Genomic DNA, 14975 nt, shown 5'->3' on the forward strand with positions numbered 1-14975 from the left:
GTTAGGTCAGGCTGTGATGAGGGTGATATGTGTTTTTGTCCTGTCTATGGTTTTTGTATGTTTATGGGGTTTGTCTCTAGTCTAGGTGTTTTTATGTCTATGGTTGCCTGGATTGGTTCTCAATCAGAGGCAGCTGTTTATCATTGTCTCTGGGGACCATATTTAGGTAGCCGTATTCCTTGGGTATTTCGTGGGTTATTGTCTATGTGTAGTTGCATGTCAGCACTCGGTCTTTATAGCGTCACGTTCATTTTGTTGTTTTGTATAGTTTGTTTAGTGTTCTTCCTTTTATTAAAGAAGAATGTATTCACATCACGCTGCGCCTTGGTCTCCTCTATACGACGAACATGACACAGATGTATTATTATACAGGGGTTAAAAGGAATTTAATCTGTCAAAAGACAAGTTGCTGCTGACTTTCTGTTGAACTCCTCTCTTGGAAAAACCACACTATGGCATATGAGTCTTTAGCTACAGTATCCCTCATGTTCTCATCAGGGATGGCAAACCCAGAGGGTTAATAATATGCTATAGGGAAAGGATTCTGTATGTTTAACTCACTGCCCACATGCCATATGGTCTTCGGTCCTGGGTTCAAATAATATTTGTTTTCATTCAAATACTTAAGATGCGCTCAATTCAGCTTTACTGGCACAATGGAACCAATTGGATAGTCCCACCAGGCATTCTAGCAGGCTGAATCAAACACTCAAATTATTTGAAAGAAAACAAATACTATTTGAACCCAGGTACGTGTCCAGCTGCAGACTGTGTGTTGTGAACCAACAGAGAAAAGGTTAGAGAGAGAAAGAGAGAGAGCGCACCACCACCAGTTTGGCACACGACGGCAGGATGTTAAGTCATGGAGCTGCAACACAGTAAAAGCAGCCTGCAAACAAAGACCCCCTTATCCCTCTCTCTTCTACACCCGACCTCCTGTGTTTCATGTTGTCGTGGCTTTACTGGGCTATAGTAAACAATGGCCGCACAGGCCCTGCCAGAGGGAGTCCGGATGGTGAAAAGAACACAAGCCTAGAATGTCTTTGACATGTAGTGAGATGTAAATATTGTACAGTATAATTGTCACACACACCCAATTACCAGAGCATGTGGGAGGCTGTAATTATAATACAGTTACATAAACTGTTTACCACAGACTGCATGTACCATACAGTACATACTGCAGATATACATAAGAGACCACTGCATTTGTCTTATGACCCAAAGTAGCACCAGATGACATAGTGAGAGAATGGGAGAATGAGAGAATGAACAAGTATATAAAAAGCTGTCCCTGTGTGTGTATTAGTAGGAATGGAGGGTGGGTATAGTTTTAACACGGTTAAAATACTGAGATTTAAAGGACATTAGGGACTGTGGGAAAGTATAGTGAGGGCAAGCACAGGGGGAAATTGTAGTACCCAATTATCATACTTGAGTAGAAGTAAAGATACCTTGATAGAAAATGACTCAAGTAAAATTCATAATCACCAAGCAAAATTCTACTTGAGTACAAGTCTAAAAGTATTTGGTTTAAGTATCAAAAGTATATGTAAATATATAAATAATTTCATATTTTCTATATTAAGAAAACCAGACAACATTATTTAATTTTTTTAATTTACGGATAGCCAGGGGCACACTCCAACACTCAGAAATAATTTACAGATCCAGCATTTGTGTTTAGTGAATCCACCAGATTAGAGGCAGTAGGGATGACCATGTTCTCTTGATAAGTGTGTGAATTGTACCCGTTTCCTATCCTGCTAAGCATTCAAAAGGTAGCAAGTACTTTTAGGTGTCAGGAAAAATCTATGGAGTAAAAAGTCCATTATTTTCTTTCGGAATGTAGTGTAGTGAAAGTAAAAGTTGTCAAAAATATAAATAGTAAAGTAGACAGACCCCAAAAACAGACTTCATTAGTACTTTAAAGTATTTTTACTTAAGTACTACTTAAGTAGGATTTCTGCCTGTTGAAAACAGCTGGAAACTAAGACCTAAAGTTTTTTTTGTCTCAAATTAATGTGATCTTATAATAACCATGTAATTACGACACTTTATAATAACATGTTATCGCTGCGATTCTGTGTTTGAGGATAACACATACAAGTACTGATCCTTTCAATTTGAAGGCAAACTGTTACAAAACACACAATTCAATGAAAAATGTAAACAGGGCAGATCATTTACCATTCAACTTTATTGCCTAAGCTGCGAGTAATTGTGGCTGCTTGGTTGCTTGTACATAGGCCTGTATGTCATATATAACGATGATCAAAGTCCTTTAAAATTTCGACAGTAACCAATATGGCAATTACTGTGTCTGAGCCAGAGTTTCCATGTGTGGGTGTAAATGGAAGAGACACTTGGGGGAATTGAGAAGGTTCGGCTCATTTCTTGTAACTTGTCTGGAACCAGTTCAGAAGAGTCATCATTGCCTTCAGTGCTGACTCCAACAAGTTCATACTCAAATTACGCTGAGATTGCTGAATACTGAAAAATTGGTCAATTGCAGAATGACAGAAAAACCCGGAGACATTAAGCACACTCGAATATCATAGTAGTCTTGAACAACCTTGTCAAACGGCCTCATTCTTAGCCAGCAGTGTTCAAAGTTCTCTGGTCTGGAAAATACTGGCCTGATATTATTTACAGTGCCTTGCAAAAGTATTCGGCCCCCTTGAACTTTGCGACCTTTTGCCACATTTCAGGCTTCAAACATAAAGATATAAAACTGTATTTTTTTGTGAAGAATCAACAACAAGTGGGACACAATCATGAAGTGGAACGACATTTATTGGATATTTCAAAAAAATTTAACAAATCAAAAACTGAAAAACTTTGACTTGGCCATTCTAACACCTGGATATGTTTATTTTTGAACCATTTCCATTGTAGATTTTGCTTTATGTTTTGGATCATTGTCTTGTTGGAAGACAAATCTCCGTCCCAGTCTCAGGTCTTTTGCAGACTCCATCAGGTTTTCTTCCAGAATGGTCCTGTATTTGGCTCCATCCATCTTCCCATCAATTTTAACCATCTTCCCTGTCCCTGCTGAAGAAAAGCAGGCCCAAACCATGATGCTGCCACCACCATGTTTGACAGTGGGGATGATGTGTTCAGGGTGATGAGCTGTGTTGCTTTTACGCCAAACATAACGTTTTGCATTGTTGCCAAAAAGTTCAATTTTGGTTTCATCTGACCAGAGCACCTTCTTCCACATGTTTGGTGTGTCTCCCAGGTGGCTTGTGGCAAACTTTAAACTACACTTTTTATGGATATCTTTAAGAAATGGCTTTCTTCTTGCCACTCTTCCATAAAGGCCAGATTTGTGCAATATACGACTGATTGTTGTCCTATGGACAGAGTGTCCCACCTCAGCTGTAGATCTCTGCAGTTCATCCAGAGTGATCATGGGCCTCTTGGCTGCATCTCTGATCAGTCTTCCCCTTGTATGAGCTGAAGGTTTAGAGGGACGGCCAGGTCTTGGTAGATTTGCAGTGGTCTGATACTCCTTCCATTTCAATATTATCAATATTTTTGTATCCAAATCCGGCTTTAAACTTCTTCACAACAGTATCTCGGACCTGCCTGGTGTGTTCCTTGTTCTTCATGATGCTCTCTGCGCTTTTAACGGACCACTGAGACTATCACAGTGCAGGTGCATTTATACGGAGACTTGATTACACACAGGTGGATTGTATTTATCATCATTAGTAATTTAGGTCAACATTGGATCATTCAGAGTTCCTCACTGAACTTCTGGAGAGAGTTTGCTGCACTGAAAGTAAAGGGGCTGAATAATTTTGCACACCCAATTTTTCAGTTTTTGATTTGTTAAAAAAGTTTGAAATATCCAATAAATGTTGTTCCACTTCATGATTGTGTCCCACTTGTTGTTGATTCTTCACAAAAAATACAGTTTTATATCTTTATGTTTGAAGCCTGAAATGTGGCAAAAGGTCGCAAAGTTCAAGGGGGCCGAATACTTTCGCAAGGCACTGTATATGTTAGTCTTAACATACCAACCAATAGAAAGATTCATCTTGATGGATGAAGGGAGAGGTTCTTAGACCGTATATAAATGCCTTTCTCAGCAGCATTGGTAGACAGATAATTACCAGATAATTTTCTAAACCCAACCATTTTAGCCTTTAAATACCAGGATACATATGTTACCATTTTATCTATTGACATCAGATCTTCAGTAATTATCCTGGTTAGCATGAAAGAAAGTCCCACACCCCAAATAGGCCTCTGTGCCTCCTATACCTCTGAGATACTAGATATCAACTTTTTTGGAAACCTATCTAGGCAACCTGATACATGGAAATATTATTTTCATACAGTAGAACATCCTTTTTTAAAGTGTACCCTTCAACAACATACTTCCAGCAATAAATCTGTGAATATTTATTGTCTAAGCCTTGGTAAAATAAAGCAGAATATCAGATAACCTTACCCTCCATTAATCAGTTGCCACTGACAACCAGGTATATTTTTTTAGTTAAGTGGCACTTGACCAAAGAGGGTGATAAAGGTAGTGGCAACATCTATGGGGATATTTTAGCCATTGTGTCCCCTCTATAGGCCTAAAAACATGATTAAAGAAGTGTGTTCTTTTGCATGAACACATTGTTTCGTGATGAATATGGATGTCTTTATGCCTTAACGCATGACACAGACTCTTTTAAATCTAACGCAGGTCATGGTCCCCCACTGGTAAATTCCCATAAGTCTATGTATGGTCACTTCTCCGTGTTGGGCAACGTATTCTCATTACCTTGACGCTTAGCCTTGGCAGAGCGCGCCGCTGGGGCAGTCTATTTAAAAGGCCAGTCGCCAGATGAGCAGCGAGCACAGCGCGAGCGGTAGCAGCTGGCGAGAGGATATCAACCCGTTGCGCACAGCTCTGTTCTGTTCAGGAGGAGGATGCGCATCTTCACTGTCATCTGGGCCATCTGCTTCTTCTTGAAGGAAGTGCAAGCGTGGGGCTTCAGAAATGGAATCTTTCATAACTCCATTTGGTTGGGTAAATCATGTTTTCTTTTGTGATTTTGGGGTCATTACTTTCCCAACAAGGATAGGCTACTTTTTGAACTGTTAAGCATTCCAACAACTGCGGTTGGAAACATTGGCTTTCTGTAGGACGTTCTCCTGAAAGATTTATGTGTTGTGTTTTACAATATGGTTGTGGAATGTTCCGATGTAACGTTTAGCACAACAATGACACTGAATCTTTCAAAAAGTGTGGTATGGTTTTCTTTTGTTTTGGTTGCTTGTACATAGGCCTATAATAGGCGCCGGTTTCTCTTTTGTTAATTCTATTTTACAATGGCCCACCCCGGCCTAACCCTACCCTAACCCGGACGACGCTGGGCCAATTGTGCGCCGCCTATGGGACTCCCTAACGCGGCTGGTTGTGATACAGCCCGGGATCGAACCCGTGTGAAGCCTCTTTGATGTGTCTACAAACTTAGGCTAATTATCATTTCCATGTGTTAGAAAAAGTTTAGCTTTATATGTTCACTTCTCTAACAGGTCTTTATCTTCAACATAATCTCACAATCCTGTACAACATAGGTTATTTATATATATTTTTTTGACCTAAAAACATGTAGCATTAATTAACCCTGATAACACTTTGTCTACATCAGTTTTACCGTTATGTTGTAACGTTATTAAATTGCACATATCACTATGGTGTGTGTTTGGGTAGTGGGCACAGTTGGAGACGGGACAAATTTACGACTGTACACATGCATGAGCGTCTTGCAAAGCATGACTTCATTTTGTCTAAGGGACGAGAAACACACACGAACAAGAAAGCTGTGCAAATTTCTGTGCAGAACATTCTTTCAGTGTTTATGTTAGGGCATAGCAATGAAAAAATAGGACAGAAAGTTTTATCAGACTCCACATTTCGTGTGTAAAACAGAGACAGACCCACTCCTATTGCATCTGACCTTGACACACTGAGTTTATAGACCAGTCTGCTTATTTTCTAATAATATTATATTGAAGACTGAATTTGGCCCAACCCATAGCTGCAGGAATTAAGGGTGCTGAGGCTGCTGCAGCACCCCCCCCCAAAAAAAATAGATATAGATATTTTTTTCTCACAAAAGTAGTGCACTGGGCCTATTTATATTCCTGTATTAGCAGACCGATATAGCCCATCTGCAGCACAGGCAAAACGTTTTTTCCCACCCTCAAACTACTTTCAACGGAATGTGTCGTATAGACTACTTCTGATAGAGTTAATGAGCTCAACTTGCCCATCAGGCCTACACACATCTGGAACACATAAACTAAACTGCATGTTTCCAAACCACCAAATCATTTGGTTAGACTAATAATGAGACACACCACTCTCTAGGATTATACTGAAAATGAGGTACCACCTCATAAGGCACCTTGGAGGAAGAGGTTGACTAGTAGTTGCAAACATTGACTCGTAGCCAGCTTGGACTGCACTCCAAGTCCTACAAGGTCACACATGCCTGATGTCAAAACAGGTTCAAAGGTGGACCCCCCATAGGGAAGCACAGCAGTATGACCACTCCCGAGAGGGAGATTACAAACACTTAGTGTCTGTCCTAAGGCTTTCTATCCAACCACAACACATTACAGAGTTGAAAGATGTTGGACTATCCACCGTGGGCGTTTCGTGTTTCTTTTCTTCCGCTATGAACTTCTTAGTCTGTATGCCACTTTGCTTGTTCTAGCTCCCCGAGAAGGATTCCCCCAATCTTGTTAAACATAATATTTTCCACTTGTTTTTCTGTTGCCTGGATACGTATCATTGTGGTTGTGGCAGTGGGATACTACACAGGCATTGGCAGCATATCTGTCTATCTGTAGTGCTTTGATAGTGATAGCAGTGTTGACTGACTGAGTGGGACGTCTTTTTTTCTGGACAGAGCAAGCTGCTGGAGTCTACCACAGGGAATCGCGTAAAGGGAGATACCAGCTGACTTATAAGGAGGCCAAGACGGTGTGCAAATACGAAGGAGGAAATCTGGCCACTTACGATCAACTGGAGGCTGCTCGTCAAATAGGTTTACAATAATGTCCCTATCCTCCCAATCCCCCCAGTCCCCTCTTGTCCATGTCTTCCATCTCTCTCCCTCACCCTGCGCTCTCTCTTTCTCACTCTGTCTCTGTCTCTTTCTCCCCCCCTCTCTCTGAATTTACAAGGAAAGAGTCTGGAGGACTACAACTCAGAAGCAGCATAATGTTTCCAATTGGATTCTGTCAATGTCAATGCAGACTTTCAAAATAAGCAGTGGCAACTAATGAGTGGCCCCTGAGCCCTGAGTTTACAAAATGCCATTATCACTGTTGATTAACGATGCCTGACAGTTTGCCCAAGAGCACTAATTATTAAACAGTTTAAATTATCCAACCATGTGTTCACTGGACAAGCAATGCCAGAATAAAGTGTGTTTATCTTGCCTTTCTCCCATGAAATCAATCAAAGATGTCTTGCCACTACACTACAGCCTGTTGCTCTGTGGGACTTCAGCCGGTCCCAATCTGCTCCCCACCCTTTCCCCTGGGCCCTAACCCTTCGATGTCTGTAGATCTGAAAGGTATATACATGTAAGCAGTATACTGCAGGGGGATGTTGTTTTCACCATATTTCCTACACTTTACAGATCAAACATCAAAGGTTTAGGGTCAAGGAGAAGGGTTATAGGTAGTGAATTGGTACCAGCTTGAGACGTCTTCCCAGTATAGTAAGAACAGTAACACCTGCCTGGCTGGCTTATGTTAACATTACCATGGCAGACAAACTGTAGCCAGACCAGGCCCTGTCTTGGGAAACCACCACTTGTATGTCTGTGGTTAAAGCAGAGCTGCCCCATGGCCAATTATCCTAGGAGGTCTGAGTTTGTCTCCCCTGCATTTCCTGACTGACTGTGGTCCACTGATTGTGACTGGAGGCTTTTTTTTTAGATACATTGGAGTTCATTATGCGTTACCCCCACGACCCACCACCCATCCACATCCCCACATCAATGGCCCGCTTGTAATTGCAGATGCAAAGTCAGTGGAAGGCACATTTTTGACAGAGACCGTGTAGCATTTCCAAAGACAGGGTTTTGTTTTGAGAATACGAGCAAGACGAATGGCTTGTGGTAACCCAATATGGCCATGGATCTTCTGTAAGAGTGTTTTATCTGTGGTACTAAGAGGGGGATGCTAGTTATAGAAACCAAGCTCTCTTATGATTTTACCAATATGACACTCTTAGCCCGAAACTTTGCAAATTCAGTTTCTTACCAGGCTAATTCTTTGTCCCTCATTCCTAGGCTTTCACGTGTGTGCGGCTGGGTGGTATGACAAAGGTCGTGTAGGCTACCCTATCGTCAAAGCTGGTGCCAACTGTGGTTTTGGGAAGGTTGGTGTCATCGACTACGGGTACAGGCTGAACAAGAGTGAAAGATGGGACGTCTACTGCTACAACCCCAACTGTGAGTAGTGAACAGACCTGGTTTCCAAATCATTTCAAATTCTCGATCTGTGATTGATTGAACTGACTGTTGCAAATGGAACCAATATAACATTTTTTAAAGTGCAAACTTCACCCACCTGACTCTCCAGGCAGGCTAAAGAAAACTCTCAAAGTATTTGAAGGATTTCAAATAATATTTGAACCCGTCTGCTTGCATGACAAATGGAGGTTTAGGCAATCCTGGGTGTGTTTAATCGACCATGAGTCTCCACCATATGAGATGAGTGTGTGGTTGAGTCAGACAGACATTGGTTTCTAAGGGGCGAGGTTAAGGACACACAGGGTCAGAGTTGTAAAGTTGATTGTGGTCCATGACATGTAGGCTAACGTACTAGTGGGACACATTGATGACTGTACATGGGCAGGGTGGGCTGTGGTTTGGATAAAGACCTCATAAGAACTCCCAACATGAGTAAGGCAGGACACTGGAGTAGTAACAGTGATAACTGCAACTGAAATAGTCTGGCCTATGAGTGATGGGGTGATGGACAGCTGTAGACACTCCAGATGATTCACCAAAGCCTTGCAGATGAAGCGAGACCTGAATGCCTTTGAGCTGTCATGATGGACGACAGGAGGGAAAAGAACGCCAACAGCCAACTAAATGTTGATTCATTTCATAAAGATTGTCTCTGACTGGGGTCATACATGGAGTTGAAGATTGTTTTCTTGTTGAAAGATATTTAGCTTCCTATCCATCTCAGTATATCTGGAAAAGGTTGCAAATGCAATATTATTAATATAAACACCCGGCATAACTGCCTGTGAAATTTTAAGAGGTTTAGTAAGGTTTCAGGAGTGGCTCTAAAGTGTGCATCCATGCCAATATGCTTCTGGAGAGAGCCAATAGAGGCTGGACTGTTTAATGGTTTCTCAGTCTTATAGAATGGTGAGGCAGATACTTACACAAGACTATGGATGAGGCAAAGAAACACCTCTAGGTGTGAAGCCAACAAGGGACACTAAATACCCAATGACTGGGATTTCTCTCTAGACGATGAACATTTTTGTACTGTAGAATGACGAGGCAAAGCAACATGTTGAGGTTTAAATCCAACAAGGAACACACTGAATTCTTAATGGTCTAACTTGTCTGTAGATGATATGAAAATCTAATACTTTATGTCATGTGGTAAGAACCCAGTCTTTAAACTGTAACTCTTTGGGACATACAGTCGTGGCCAAAAGTTTTGAGAATGACACAAATATTAATTTCCACAAAGTTTGCTACTTCAGTGTCTTTAGATATTTTTGTCAGATGTTACTATGGAATACTGAAGTATAATTACAAGCATTTCATAAGTGTCAAAGGCTTTTATTGACAATTACATGAAGTTGATGCAAAGAGTCAATATTTGCAGTGTTGACCCTTCTTTTTTTTCAGGTTCTCTGCAATCCGCCCTGGCTTGCTGTCAATTAACTTCTGGCCCACTGATGGCAACCCATTCTTGCATAATCAATTCTTGGCATTTGTCAGAATTTGTTGGGTTTTGTTTGTCCACCCGCCTCTTGAGGATTGACCACAAGTTCTCAATAGGATTAAGGTCTGGGCAGTTTCCTGGCCATGGACCCAAAATATCGATGTTTTGTTCCCCCCCAGCCAATTAGTTATCACTTTTCCATTATGGCAAGGTTCTCCATCATGCTGGAAAAGGCATTGGTCGTCACCAAACCTTTCCTGGATGGTTGGGAGAAGTTGCTCTCAGAGGATGTGTTGGTACCATTCTTTATTCATGGCTGTGTTCTTAGGCAAAATGATGAGTGAGCCCACTCCCTTGGCTGAGAAGCAACCCCACACATGAATGGCCTCAGGATGCTTTACTGTTGGCATGATACAGGACTGATGGTAGCGCTCACCTTCTCTTCTCCGGACAAGCTTTCTTCCAGATGCCCCAAACAATCGTAAAGGGGATTCATCAGAGAAAATGACTCTACCCCAGTCCTCAGCAGTCCAATCCCTGTAGCTTTTGCAAAATATCAGTCTGTCCCTGATGTTTTTCCTGGAGAGAAGTGGCTTCTTTGCTGCCCTGCTTGACACTAAGCCATCCTCCAAAACTCTTCGCCTCACTGTGCGTGCAGATGCACTCACACCTGCCTGCTGCCATTCCTGAGCAAGCTCTGTACTGGTGGTGCCCCGATCCCGCAGCTGAATCAACTTTGGGAGACGGTCCTGGCGCTTGCTGGACTTTCTTTGGCGCTTCGAAGCCTTCTTCACAACAATTTGAACGGCTCTCTTTGAAGTTCTTGATGATCTGATAAATGGTTGATTTAGGTGCAATCTTACTGGCAGAAATATCCTTGTCTGTGAAGCCCTTTTTGTGCAAAGCAATGATGACGGCATGTGATTCCAAGCACCACCCTCCTATTAAAGCTTCCAGTCTATTATTTGAACTCAATCAGCATGACAGAGTGATCTCCAGCCTTGTCCTTGTCAACACTCACATCTGTGTTAATGAGAGAATCACTGACATGATGTCAGCTGGTCCTTTTGTGGCAGGGCTGAAATGCAGTGGAAATGTTTTGGGGGGATTCAGTTCATTTGCATGGCAAAGAGGGACTTTGAAATTAATCTGATCACTCTTCATAACATTCTGGGGTATATGCAAATTGCCATCATACAAACTGAGGCAGCAGACTGTGAAAATTAATATTTGTGTCATTCACAAAACTTTTGGCCACGGCTGTACAGTATGTGGTAAGACCTTTATCCAGGTATTGTAAATAACACTTACACCTCATTTTAAAATTAATCATGACAAAACAGCTGTATTGGGACCTGTCATGATGTTTTCATGGTGGAGAATGATACATTTGGAGTTGGCAGCACATGTGACGACCGTACTCAACATGGAAGAGGTTGCCTCATTGGATGAGATAGCTGCCTTAAGATACTACCTGTGTCCCAAATGGCACCATATTTCCTTATTAGTGCACTAGTTTTTGACATAGCACTCTGGTCAAAAGTAATGCACTAAATAGGTAATATGGTGCCATTTAGGGCACAGCCACTCATTTTACTCATAATTGCCTGTGACTTAGAGGATGTATGGTTCGCATTTCATCGATGAATTGCATAAAACAGCTCCTAAATACAATCATTTTCCCTTTACAAATCCAAGGGATCTAGAGCTTTCAGTTAATTTAATCCAAACTGCTCCTTTCATTTTCTTCATTGAAATGACAAGGAAGTCTCTTTTCCCATTTCTAACTTCATTCAGTGGTCACATCACACGTGAAAGAGAACAAAACAAGCAGAACGCCCCTTTATTATAACCTGTTGGGGAAACCCGTTCCCAGTTGGGAACGTTTCTACATAAATTGCCTAATATGTAATTATCAAAAATATTTAACTTCAATTAAATCAGAAATGCAGCACACCAAAGGAAAGCTAAACCTCTTGCTAATCCAGTCACCATGTCAGATTTTAAAAAAAAATCCAGCCAATCTGCTTATTGATCAGTAGACAACACATTGGGTAAGTTACAGCAAAGTACATTTTTCACAAAAGTCAAAAATTGCACTAAAATTCATCAATTACCTTTGAATATCTTCTTCTTTTGGCAACAGTAAAGGTCACCACGAAACAATAAAGGGTTGTTTTGTTCATATAATCCATTTCTATAGCCTAACCGAAACATTTTGGAAATCTTCATTTTTTTCTTCAATTTTCCAAAATACATGTTTCCGGGTATGTGTGAATATTTTTTTTAAATTTTGTATATAGTTATTTTCAGCAATGTACCCATGTACCAATTCGGCCACTTGGGTACATTTGGGAAACTTGTGAGGGACACCTGGGTGACTACATACCCAATGGCATGTACCTCACTCATTCCTAGAGGCATCTGTCTGAAACTTTGGGGAAATACTGTTGCCTGGTTATTCTCTCATGTAAAAGTATCCAGAGTATCATAACTGAATATGTTGATGTTCTAGTTTATTTTAAAGATGCTACAACAATAAAATAACTGAAAAACGCCTTTTTATTTCCTTGTATTTTCTTCTACCAGATCTATTGTGTTATATTCTCCTATATTCAATTCACATTTACACAAACTTCAGAGTGTTTTTAATCAAATGGTAACAAGAATATGCATATCCTTGCTTCTGGGCCTGAGCTACAAGCTGTTAGAATAGGGTATGTCTTCAGGCGGAAATTGCACAAAGTGGGGGGGTATCCTTAACATGTATCATAATGCATATGTTGATAGCACATGTAACAAACACACTGATGTGTGTTTTAATAAACTTGTTATGTCTACAGCATTACTATTAACAGTCTAGTAACAGCCATTGTGCAGAATATTCTCTTCTCTTTATTATTTACAATCAGCTAAGGAAAGCGACTAATTGAAAGTCCTCTGGATCTATTTTAGTTGATTAATTATGCTTATTATTGTGTTCTTTCTATTTGATCTGTTACACTATATCTATCATTTCTAATATAACGTTTGCTCATCCTGTCTCCTCCTCTCTCATGGTCCACAGCGAAGGAGTGTGGAGGAACTCTGACAGACCAGCAGAAGATCATCCAGTCACCTGGTTACCCAGAGGAGTACCAAGATGAGCAGATCTGCTACTGGCACATCCGTGTGCGCTATGGACATAGGATACGCCTGCATTTCCTGGAGTTCGACGTGGAGGAGGACACGTCCTGTCTAGCAGACTACCTGGAGATCTATGACAGCTATGATGACGTCTCTGGCTTTGCCGGGAGGTGAGGATCCAGCTTTTGATTGAATGCGCCTTTGCATTAAGTTTTAATTTGTTGAGTTTACATTGTATGGTTGATTCAGGGTTGTTACAGTCTTATCCAAGATGTCAGAAAGGTGCATTGTACTAAATGTATTGATACTCATATAGACTCACAAGACTCATAAGACTCTCTTTTCACACAACATACTGTCATAACATAGGCTACTGTCCTCTAGTTGTGTTTCGTATGACCATTTTGTCAACATGTTACTCTACGATCAAATAAATACATGTATTATTTCCAGGTACTGTGGAGATTACTTACCAGATGACTTAATTAGCACAGGTATGAAACAAACACATTCCTATTTTATTACCATATTATGATGAATATTCATTATTATAGATCAAGAAGTTACTGTATATTTCTGCCAATGATTAAAGCAAATGTACACAAGAGGAGGTGTGTTGTGACTTTTTTAGTATGGCTGTGCTGCGGTTGTAGGCATCAGGCAAAGCCCTTTTTTAATCATCAATTGTTTATCGATTTTTAGTTATAATGGATTTCTTTGATAAACTATGTCCACATTTCAAATATCAGGACAGGAGGTATTATCAGTACTTTATACACATAGCAATATATCCATTTAGACTTGGAAATCACTGGCCACTGGCCCCCATTTAATAATGGAACCCTAGTCACTTTAATCATGTTGACATATTTTGCATGACTCATATTGTAATTATATACTGTTTTCTATCCTATTCTACTGTATCTTAGTCTATGCCACTTTGACATTGCTCGTGCAAGTATTTATATATTCTTAATTCCATTCCTTTACTTTAGATTGTGTATATTGTTAGATATTACTTGTTAGATATTACTGCACTGTTGGAGCTAGAAACACAAGCATTTCGCAACACCCACAATAACATCTGCTGAACACTTGTATGTGACAAATAAAATGAGATTTGATATATCCACATAGCAAATATCCAAATGTCACCTTTCCCCGTTTCTCTCTCCCACAGGGAATGTGATGACACTAAAGTTCCTGTCCGATGCCTCTGTAGTGGCAGGAGGCTTCCAGCTGGAGTACATTGCTGTGAACTCTTCTCTCCACCACTTCCAGAATGACACCAGCTACTACTTCACTTGACAAATTATTTAATAGATGTTTTTTATGTTAATGTTTCCGATTGTATTTATAATGTTGTCGTTTTTACTCATGTAATTGATGTGTGTATCCTTGTTGTCTTCAAGGGAAAGCAAATAAATGCTGTATTAAATGTATAACCTCACATGTTGAATGTTTTATTTGATTTGGGTGTTGTTGAGTTTGTCACTACTGTACTTCAATGTCCCTCCCCATCCTTATAATTGTTTAGGATGATCATCAAGTTTTGAATTGAGTTATTCAGTAAATAATGTTGTAGCACAATTTTGGGATGTTCAGTGAAATTAATTTTCACCAATTTGGAACATTGTCAATAGAAATGCAATACACAATTATACAATTACCTGATTAGGCTTATATAGCACAGAGTAATAGGGAGTTAGTTATTTGGATATAGGCTTTATTATTATTTATTATTCTGCAAATGTAGACTATAATTTTTCAAATAAAAAGAGCATTTGCAGGATTTTCATTTATGCTTAAAAAAATATTAAATATCCTATATTACAAGAAGAGAAAGATATGTCACATTTGAAATTTTGTGAAAAGTATTTTAGGATATATTGCTATGTGTATAAAGT

At 40.1% G+C, this 14975-nt stretch overlaps 1 protein-coding gene across 1 annotated transcript; it reads left to right on the top strand.

Moving 5' to 3' along the window:
* Positions 1-4857: 4857 nt before the first annotated feature.
* On the top strand, positions 4858-14510 carry tnfaip6 (tumor necrosis factor, alpha-induced protein 6). Its single transcript, XM_046361082.1, has 6 exons — positions 4858-5032; positions 6924-7061; positions 8319-8480; positions 13010-13238; positions 13522-13562; positions 14249-14510. Exons 1-6 carry the CDS (start codon positions 4933-4935, stop codon positions 14374-14376), a joined length of 798 nt encoding a protein of 265 aa, XP_046217038.1. The 5' UTR covers positions 4858-4932; the 3' UTR covers positions 14377-14510.
* The last annotated feature ends 465 nt before the right edge of the window (positions 14511-14975 follow it).

The sequence above is a fragment of the Oncorhynchus gorbuscha genome, linkage group LG09 (assembly GCF_021184085.1).
Source record: "Oncorhynchus gorbuscha isolate QuinsamMale2020 ecotype Even-year linkage group LG09, OgorEven_v1.0, whole genome shotgun sequence".
Classification (NCBI taxonomy): Eukaryota; Metazoa; Chordata; class Actinopteri; order Salmoniformes; family Salmonidae; genus Oncorhynchus; species Oncorhynchus gorbuscha.

Excerpts from the sequence above, each read along its gene's own strand:
- tnfaip6 (XM_046361082.1), top strand. The coding sequence starts at position 4,933 with ATGCGCATCTTCACTGTCATCTGGGCCATCTGCTTCTTCTTGAAGGAA. Across the intron at positions 7,062-8,318 it reads GGAGGCTGCTCGTCAAATAG|GCTTTCACGTGTGTGCGGCT; the intron begins GTTTACAATAAT and ends CCTCATTCCTAG. Across the intron at positions 13,239-13,521 it reads GTCTCTGGCTTTGCCGGGAG|GTACTGTGGAGATTACTTAC; the intron begins GTGAGGATCCAG and ends TATTATTTCCAG.